Genomic DNA, 10257 nt, shown 5'->3' with positions numbered 1-10257 from the left:
GAGTTATAGCTCAGCGGGTAGGGAGTTTGCCTTGCACGCGGCCGACCAGGGTTCGATTCCCAGTATCCCATATGGTCTCCTAAGCTCAGCCAGGGGTAATTCCTGAGTGCAGAGCCAGGAGTGACCCCTGTGCATCGCCGGGTGTGACCTAAAAGAAAAAAATAAAATAAAATCTCAGGGCTAAGAGGAATAGAGACGTTACTGGTGCCTGCTCGAGTAAATCAACAAACAACGGGATGACAGTGATACAGTGACACAGGCCATTTATATTTTATTGTATAGTTTTGTTCTGGGGGCCACCCTCAGCGGTGCTCACTGTTAGTTACTCCTAGCTCTGTGCTCAGGAATTCTCCTGGCTCACTATGTTAGTTACTCTTGGCTCTGTGCTCAGAAATTCTCCTGGCTCACTATGTTAGTTACTCCTGGCTCTGTGCTCAGGAATTCTCCTGGCTCACTATGTTAGTTACTCCTGGCTCTGTGCTCAGGAATTCTCTTGGCGGGAGAGCTCAGGATGGGGGAACACTATGGGATATCGCGATCCAATTCGGGTCGGCTGCTTGCAAGGCAAGCGCCCTGCCCGCTATACTATCTCTCCGGCCCCCGGCCCCTCCATTTATAGCTGCTGGAATAAAGGCAAAGCCTAAGACGGAGTGAGTAACCGAGACTCAGCCAAACTGCAAGGTGCGCGCCAGTCTCGCCTCTGTGCGCAGCGAGCCTGTTCGGGTCACCTTAACCATTCGCCTCCCGACTCCTCCCACAGATCCGCCTTCCTGTTCTGATCACGCCCTCATGACGTCATATTCCCCCGCCGCTCCGGGTGCGGCCGACCAATAGAAAGCCTCAGAACCTGCTCGGGTCCGTGCAAGCCCCGCCCTGCGCGTAGACGCCGCGATGTCGGGCGCGGGCGGCGGCGTCGCTCGGCTGCTGCGTACCCTGCGGTGGCGGCCCGGCGCTCTTCCCCGGGGAGCGGCGCCAGTGGCGAGCGCGGGGCCGCAGCGTGGGCTTCGCGCCGTGAGGCGGCCCCCGGCGCGCAGTGCGCTGGGCCGGGCGGGCTGGACTGGCCACTCGGCGCGCGGCCTGCACGACGCGCCGGAGCCGCGGGCTGGCGGCGAGGGACGCCCGGAGGCGGGCGCCGCAGGTACCGTTGTCAAGGAGAGCGGGATTCGGGCGCCGAGGCAACCCCCCACACCCCGGGCTCCCTCTTTCTGCACTATTTTATTTTAATTTTTTGCTTTGGGGCTGCAGCCGTCGGGGTTCAGGGCTTCCTCCCGGCTCTGCCCTTAGGAATCAGGAGCGTATGAGGCGTCGGGGATCGAACCTGGGTCAGCAGCGTGCCGAGCAAGTGCCCTGCCCGCTGTACCGTCGCCCCGACCCCCCTCTTGCGCAACTCTTCTGGAGTCAACCAAACTCGCGCAGGTTCAGTGCTGGAAGGCACTTCCAGGGTCGTTGGCAGCACAGCCGATAGACGAGCCGCGCCGCCTGCGCCCCAGCCGTCCTCTGGGGGCGTCGGGGCCGGAGGGTTCGGGCTGGCCCGCCGAGCAAGCGCGGGGATCCGAGGGGGCCAGTGGAGGGGCCTCGCTGAGACTGTCCGTGCGGAGAGCCTGGGGATTGTGGACAGACAGAGCTCATCCACGACGGGACAGGTCCGACGGGGCGGGCTTAGCCCCTTGGGCCTTGGCAGTCAGCCCTAGAAACTAAGCCGTGCCACTTTGCAGGCTCTGCAACGTAGAGCAGACCGTGAGAACCCGTACAGGAGAAGTTCGCAGATATTCGCGGTCACGCAAACTATTTCTTAACGTTTTGTAAGAATCTCTCCCACATAGGCCTTTATATGGGTTAATTTGAGGTTTCCCATCTCTTCTGTTAGGCCAGATTTCTTCTCTCGACCAAATGCTGCCTACGGAAGAGCATATCCAGCCCACAGTTCTAGTTCTGTGACCTCTTTTTTGGGCGGGATTCAGTTAATATCCCCTGTGACAGCACCCTTCCCAAATTGCACTGCGTTCAATCCCCCCATGAATTTAATAGAAGAGATTAATAAAAGAGAAGACATTTTGTTAAGAAAATAGAGAAAAGGGACAGGAAACATCCCATGGCATGAGAGAGATCAGCTAAGCAGGATTTCATATATTTTTCTTGTATAATACCTCTGCTAGTGAAGTGTTGGAATACAGTTTGTACTTCCTCAAATACACGTGAATAGAATGTCACTTGGGATGCTTTTACATGGTGACAACAGTTAGTAACGGGTGGTTCTGTCATCTGGACACCCGGACCATAAAGACGGAGCAGTATTCATTGAAACTATGACCCAGCTTCAGCTCCCAGCCCTGAGCCCTGCTGTCCTTCCAAACATTTACATGGAAACTCCCTCTGGGTGGAGGATGCCAGCTGCTTGCAGCCCTGGATGCAGATGATAAGTATCTAACACAAGCAAAATCTATGTTGCAGATCATGCCGGACCCAAGTTTGACATCGATATGCTGGTGTCCCTTCTGAGACAAGAAAATGCCAGAGACATTTGTGTGATCAAGGTTCCCGCAGAATTGAAGTACACGGATTACTTTGTGATTGGCAGTGGGACATCCACCCGACATCTGCATGCCATGGCCTACTACATTGTGAAGATGGTAGGATGATAGCTCTTACGGCGAGAGAGGAACTGGGATTCCCTAGAGAGGAGAGTCAAGTTAGGTCAAGGCTGAAAATCGAACCCTCATGCAGTGTACTAGAACAGAGGTAGCAGGAGAGCAGGGTTGCAGAGCTGCCACAGTGATGTGGCAGGTGAAGACTTCCAAGTGATGCTTGGAGATCAGGTGGAGGAGGAGTTTCTTCCCGCTCTCCTGCCTGCTGTTGATGATGTGATGAACAGGGGCGCATGAACTCTGCTCCCATTGACTAGGAGTGCTGACCTCACTCCTGGCTGCAGTGATTGCACATCTGTGTGTGTGGGTGTGTGGGTGGGTGGGTGGGTGGGTGTAGGTGTGTGGTGCTCTTGGTGGTCACATCCTATAGTTGAAGTGCTCGCACATACCTGCCTGTACCACTGTCTTCACAGCACTGCCAAGTACTAACTGTGCTTCTGCCACCTCACTGTGTGCTTGCTGCTGTCTGGGAGATTGAGCATGAAGCCTCACCCATTTTAGCCCTGAGTTTGCCATCACTGAACCTGTGTACCTGCACTTCTAATTGGGTTCTGGTGTGTGTGTTTTTTTTAGCGGAGGGAATCACACCCAGCAATGCACAGGGGTTACTCCTGGCTCATGCACTCAGGAACCACTCCTGGCAGTGCTCGGGACCATATGGGGTGCTGGGAATCGAACTGGGGTCAGCCGCGTGCAAGGCAAATGCCCTACCTGCTGTGCTATCACTCTAGTCCCTTCATTGGGTTCTGGAAGTTGGCGGGCGGGGTTTTTTAGGGAGCAGGCGGGGGGACGACGCCTGGCTCCTGTCTGAGGCATCCCGGTGAAGTTGGCCTGGTTTAAACTCTGAAGGCATCTCTGCAGCAAGCTGCTTAGTTCAGAGATCCTTTTATGTGTCTCTGGATCATGGCCCTTGTTTCCATCTTTTCCAGAGAAATAAACTACTGGCATATGTTTTGCAGGGCACACCTGCTCACCCACAGCACCCTGCAATATGGGCCCTGACTGCAGTTTTTGATCTCTTTCAAGATTTCTGGGTCTCTGAAATAAGGTCTTTGAAATAAATGAGTTTGTATAGCTGAGCCAGCGGTGGTTTGTGGGTGTGGCTCCCACATACCTAACTTTTGGCCGTTTAGTTTAATTTTTTATTTTATTTTTGCCTTTTGGGTCACACCTGACGATGCACAGGGGTTACTCCTGGATCTGCACTCAGGAACTGCTCCTGGCGGTGCTCAGGGGACCGTATGGGATGCTGGGAATCGAACCCAGATCGGCTGCATGCAAGGCAAACGCCCTACCCGATATGCTATTGCTCCAGCCCCTGGCCGTTTAGTTTCTTGGTAAACTTGGCCCCAAGTTGTTGGGGTCCGGCCAAAGGCACAGCGGTAATTTGGGGGTATCAAGAAGTCTGAAGGCACCATCAGGCTGCTGATGCACTTGCCCCACAGGTGCAGGTTTGCAGCAGCATTTTATGATAGTTTAACTATGCTTGTGTCCCTGCAGTAAATTCTGTTTCATTGTGGTGTATGATCCTTTTAATAATTGAGTTTGATTTGCTGATGTTTTGAGGATTTTTTACACACGTGTTCATTAGGGATATTGGATTGTAATGTTTTTGTTTTGGGGCCATACGAGGCAGTATTTAATCCTTATTCCTGGCTCTGCACTCAAGGATCACTCCTGGCAGGGCTTAGAGCACCCTGTGTGGTGCTGGGGATTGAACCAGTTTGACAGCCTGAAAGGTTCCATAAGGTTCCATAAGAGCTCCAGCCCCTCTAGTTTTCTTTCATAGGGATTTATACCTTTGTGGTCAGATAAGGTATAGTAATTGTGAATTTTTTTGCTATGAGGGCCACACCTGGCTGTGCTCTGGGCTTACTCCTGGCTCTGAGTTTAGTGGATCCTTCTGGTCAGGCCTCAGAGTCTGTACGTGGTGCCTGGATGGCCAGATGCAGAGCAAGTGCCCTTACCTGCTGCACTATCGCTCCAGCCACAGCTGTGAGTTTTTTTGAGCCTTGTCTTATAAACTGACATGTGATTCATTAAGCATGCTTCACATGTTCACGAGGAGGTGTGGTCTGCTGCTGTGGGATGGACCGTGGGGAGAACTGTTCAGTTTTTAGTTCTATGTTGTGTGCTTAAGTATTTTTAACCATTCTCTCCTCTTTTAGTAAAGTTCCTCAGCTTGTGAGTCCCCAGAGTTTATGTTCTCTTTTGTAATGCAGTCCTAACTGGTGCTAGATGGCCTCTTCAGGGGGACAGAGACAGCTGTGCACACAGGTGACCTGCCCGTCAGGCCAGCACATGCCTCCGCCTTGAAAGCAAAGGTGTTTCCAGTTTTGGTTCAGATAGTCCTAGGTGGTTGGCACTAGACGGATCTTTCCTTTTTCCTTCTGTCTCTCTTCTGTTGCTCAATTTGTAACATTTGTAATTTACAAGTATTTCATTCCATTTGCTTTTGTTTCTAAGTCAGTCTGGGACAGTGTAGTGCCAGGATTAAGCTGGGGTTTTTGCATGCATAATCTGTGCTCCAGACTGTTCCCTCCCACCAGGGGGTCATGTGTGTGCCAGATCTCACATGAAGTGCAGGTCACTACTGCTGAGCTAGGCCCTTTCTTAATTTTCTTTCTGGGTTGCCCATTCTAAGTATATAGAAATGCATTTGAGCCTGTGTTGCATTTGTATCCTACATTTTTGCTGAATCCATTGATTTGTTCTAACAGAGTCTGTGCATTTGAAATTCTTAGGGTTTTCTGCTTATAAATAATGCTACTTACAGACTATATTTCTCTCTCCAATTTGAAGACTATACTTGCACACTACACTTTTTTTTTTTTTTTTTTGCCCAGGTGTGCTAACTAGAATTCCAGTGCTTTAAGTCTATAGAATATAGCATTCCTGTCTTGTTCTTCCTCTTTCTTTTTTGCTTTTTGAGTCACACCCTTTGATGCACCAGGGTTACTCCTGGCTCTGCACTCAGGAATTACCCCTGGTGGTGCTCAGGGGGCCATATGGGATGCTGGGAATCGAACCCAGGTCGGCCACGTGCACGGCAAATGCCCTACCCGCTGTGCTATTGCTCTAGCCCCTTGTTCTTGATCTTAAAGGAAAAACTGTCATTCCATTGAGTAATAGCTGTGCTCTTTTCATTTATGTCCAAAGCTAGCTGTTTGGATTACTTATTTGTAATACAGAAGTTCAAGGCAACTCCTTTGTTATTACTAGGGGTTTTGTATTTGTGCTGTAATTGTGAAATGGTGTTGAGTTTTGCCAGGACCTTTTTCTGAATCTAATAGAGATCCTGTGCTTCTGTCCCTTTTTTGTTAGTGTGGCTTATTAAATAGGTTTTCACTGTGAACCATCTTTCTGTTCCAGGAATTTGCCTCATTTGGTTGTGATGTGGAATTCTTTCAGTGTACCAGAATTTGGTTTGCTAGTATTTGTAAAAACTCTTTGCATGCATCTTTTTTCAAAATATCACTCTATGGTTTCCTTATAGTGGCATTGATGGTTGTTGAATGCTTTCCTTCCGGTTCCGTTTTTTTCAAAGTTTGAGAACCACTATTAGTTATGCATTACATGTTGGGTACATTTCACAGCTGACACAGCCAGTCTGTTTGGGGGCTGTTCTTTGGAAGGTTCTGATTACTGTTTCAGCCCCCACAGCCACCACCACAGAACTGGATCTAAACCTTGACTATAGGTTTTCTCTGATCAAATTGTTTCCTTCCTAGTTCTATTAATTTGTTCTTCATTTTCCACTTATTTGTAGTTTTAGGTTGTCATCGGTACATTTTATTTTACAGGTATAAATTTCTCTCTAGTCACTTCATTAGCACATGGTCCCCCAACACTCCTGATGGATTTGTGGGACCATATGCTGTGCTGGGGATTGAACCCATGTTAGGTAAGCGCCTTACCAGCTGAACTATCTTCCTGCCCCCTAAGTTGTTTTGGAATGTGCATTTAGTATTTCAAGACTGCAGATATTACAATATCTTTGACTTTTTTTTTCGAGGAGAGTGGTGTTTGGATCACACCTCACAGTGCTCAGGATGGTACCGGGGATCAAACCAGGGTTAGCAACGTGCAAGGCCTTAAACCACTCGGCTGGGGACACCGCCCCCAGGCGCACGCGAGAGCCGGTGCACAGGGCCCAGGCGGAGTCTCCGGTGCACAGGGCCCAGGCGGAGTCCTCAAGACAGGCCCCCAACTTCTCACACACACCCGGGGAACGACCGGTCCCGATCCTCACGGCGAAGAGCCACCGAGAGAGAGCGTGTCAGCGCTCTGACTCAGCCCATTGATTTTTAACTACTGGTTAATGTACACAATAGTGAGCTTTCCAGTTTTGTTTCTACTGTTGATTTATTTCACTGTAATCAAACATTTTATAGTTTTGTTAAACTTACTTTGTAGCCTAATGATTCTGGAAAATGTTGTACATTCACTTGACAAAGTGTATATTCTGCTATTGTCAGACTTTTCTGTTAACCAAGGAAGCCAAAGGGCAAAATTATGTAAGTGGGGGAAAATCATAGGATGGAAACAAGGTCAGAAGGGCATCCCATCAGAAAAAAACTTGTGAAGCATGGGTTTGTTCAAGCCTTTTATTCATCTGGCTTTATCCATTATTGAAAGTGGGGTATTAAGGTTTGTATATCATGTTGCTCTTTGTTGCAGATGTTTAGCTCTGATGTATATTTAGTTTCTAGATTATACCCAGCAATGCTCAGGGATATGGGGTGCCAGGGGCAGGTAAGTGCAACACAAATGCCTGACCCCTGTACTCTCCCTCAGACCTGTCTCTGATACTTGGAGTTGTGACATTTTCCTTTTCCTGTATGCCCCTTTTGTTGAGAGCACTGTCATGCAGGTGTGGAGGGGGAGGCAGTAGTCAGTAGAAGTGGGACAAGTAGGCAGCTTCTTCCCTGAGAAGGGGAACTGGAGGGACATTAGGCCTCCCTGTTGCGTGTGACTTTTGACTTCCCTGCCTCAAAGGCACTTGGGTGAAGGATTTAGGGAGGTGGGTAGGAAGTGGGTAAAGGAAATAGTTCTCTAAGATATTAATCATGGAGGAGAATGTAGCTTGAGGAATAATTAAGCAAGTGACCCAATTAAGACAAATAACCCCAGGAAGGATAGGGACTTATCCCATCCCTGCCCACTTCAACATGTGAACTGGCTTTTTACAGTACAAATTCCTGAAATGTAAAAGTGACCCTCATGTCAAGATTGAAGGAAAGGACACAGATGACTGGCTCTGTGTGGACTTCGGTGAGTTGCTTAACATACTTAGAATTTGCACTAATTTTGAACTGTTTTCATTTGCAGAATAATCAATATCAGATGAGTATTTTCCCTTGTGAGGTTTTTTTGAAATTTGTTTCAAGTTTTATTTAGTATAACCTGTCCGTGTGCAGTCTCTGCCTAAAGGATTCTAGAGTATAACCTGTGTGCAGTCTCTGCCTAAAGGATGCTTAAGCATACTTTAAAAAGGAATGCATACCACATTGGAAGTATTCCAGCTGCTAGGCTGGAATTTCAACAGATAACGAATTTGGGTAGTAATATAATTTCCAAATATTTGACACAAAATACTTAGGCTGAATCCCTGGCACTGCGCAGTTACCTGAGTACTGCTGTGTGTGGCCCCCAAACAAACAAACTGAAGATTCAAGATTCTATAATCTAACAAGTTGGCCAGTTTATATAGCTGGAATCATATATTTCATTCCCCTTTAAGCACCAAACAGCTCTGAGAGGACTCGAGAAGTAAGAATGGCCACATTAGACTAAACAGGCACAGTTTTGCTGTTGTAGAAAACACTTTTTTTTTGCTGAGACTGTGCTCAGAGGCCATGTGGTGCTGGGAGATTGAACCTGGGCCTCCTGCCTTGCTCAGCCTGTTGAGTGCTCTCTTTTGTCCCTAAGCCATGACTTCTCAGCTTTGTCGCTCAATATTTGGACCAAGTTTTCTGAGATGAGCAGAGTGGAGTATCATATATACTAGAGTATCTTATCTATCCCCCAGTTGTTAAAACCTCCCTGGCCACTGCCAAAATTGCAACTTGCTAGACAAATATCCTTCAAATTCTAGAGCAGTTCAGTGCTCGTGAGATTTGCACAGCTGCCTCCTCAGAGAAGGCTGACCCATAAAATGTCACCTTTAGTTCTTGGGACCAAGTTCAACATGTCAGTTTGCTTTTCCAGAGTTAGGCTGTGTTAGAAACTGTCAAAGAGGGTTGGGTTATGAGATCACAGGAAAGAAACAAATGAACAGCTTCTTTATTATAACTTATATGACCTTCACAGGGAGCATGGTGATTCATTTGATGCTTCCAGAAACCAGAGAACTCTATGAATTAGAAAAATTATGGACCCTGCGTGCCTATGATGACCAGTTAGCTCAGATAACACCGGAGACATTACCTGAAGACTTCATTCTTGGAATTGAAGAGGACACTTTGACCTTGACTCCAATGGAGTCCAAATGTGAACAAAATAAATATGAACTGCGTTAGCTGTTACAGATGTGGATTGAGTCATTTCTGAAAAATGTTAACTACTTAGTCCTCGTCATGGTGGTTCATGTTAGTGGCAAGTTAGTAAAAATTTTGTAAACCTCAAGTGTTTCAGACTAAGACCATAGTACATTTTATACTCCTGAGATACCAGCAGGGATTCCTAGATTTTTGCACTGGCCTGCGTGCTTCATTTGGGCTCTATTTAGAAGTTTGCTTTAAAGAAATTTGGGAGGTGGTGGAGAGTTGGGCCACACCTAGTAGTGACTTAGAGACATTTTGGGATGGTCTAGGTGCACTCTAGTCCTCTGAGCCATCTCCATTAGCCCTTACATGTAAATAAAACAATTAAGAGAGTAGTCAAATACAAGGATATGGCTGAGTAGCAGACAGAGCACTTGCCAAAAGGCAGGTCTACTGTGCTCCTGCACAGCATCCATTTTAAGGCATGAGCCTGAGCTTAGTGTAAAGAGAAAAAAATGGGAAAAGTTATTGAGACCTCAATTTGTATACAACAGTATTATCCCAGTTCTCATGTAAATTTCATGGCACAGTGGAAATTAGTAGAAATTACTGGTGCTTGAAACTGACACGATATTACTAGTACACTGTTTATAATTTGACCAAACTCAGAATGTTCGTGTTTGAAAAACAAAAATAAAACCTAGCACACACCAGGCTGCACCTAATGATGAAAAACTTTATTCTGCATCAAGGTATCTGGAAATGAAGCTGCATTTGAGCACATTACAGATGAGGGATGATCCACATGTGTTGAATACAAAACAATTACAGAATTATTTCTTAGTTATTACCAGATACCCCAAATTACCAATGCTTAATTGAAGTAAAACATGATTTGCCACACTAAAAGGCTAGAAGTGAAATATGATAGAATTTAAACCAGCAGAGATAAATGTAGCACCTATTTGTATATATTAAACAAACCACCAAATACTGGGGAAAAAAAATCAAATATTGAGGATAAGCTCTGGCCTTAGGTGCATCGACCTGAAATTCAACCAGAAAGCCAGAATATGATTCTTTTTAGCACTTCATTGTATGGAAAAAAAAAAATTAATGTAAATGAA

General features: G+C 46.9%; 1 protein-coding gene across 1 annotated transcript; it reads left to right on the top strand.

Annotated features, from left to right (window-relative positions):
• The first annotated feature begins 874 nt into the window (after nucleotides 1–874).
• Nucleotides 875–9232, top strand: MALSU1 (mitochondrial assembly of ribosomal large subunit 1). Its single transcript, XM_004604263.2, has 4 exons — nucleotides 875–1138; nucleotides 2452–2630; nucleotides 7838–7919; nucleotides 8958–9232. The coding sequence occupies exons 1-4, from the start codon at nucleotides 892–894 to the stop codon at nucleotides 9164–9166; spliced, it is 717 nt and encodes a 238-aa protein (XP_004604320.2). The 5' UTR covers nucleotides 875–891; the 3' UTR covers nucleotides 9167–9232.
• The last annotated feature ends 1025 nt before the right edge of the window (nucleotides 9233–10257 follow it).

The sequence above is a fragment of the Sorex araneus genome, chromosome 1 (genome assembly GCF_027595985.1).
Source record: "Sorex araneus isolate mSorAra2 chromosome 1, mSorAra2.pri, whole genome shotgun sequence".
Lineage (NCBI taxonomy): Eukaryota > Metazoa > Chordata > Mammalia > Eulipotyphla > Soricidae > Sorex > Sorex araneus.
The sequence above is the reverse complement of the archived record's forward strand: the minus strand, read 5'-3'. Positions and strand labels throughout refer to the sequence as shown.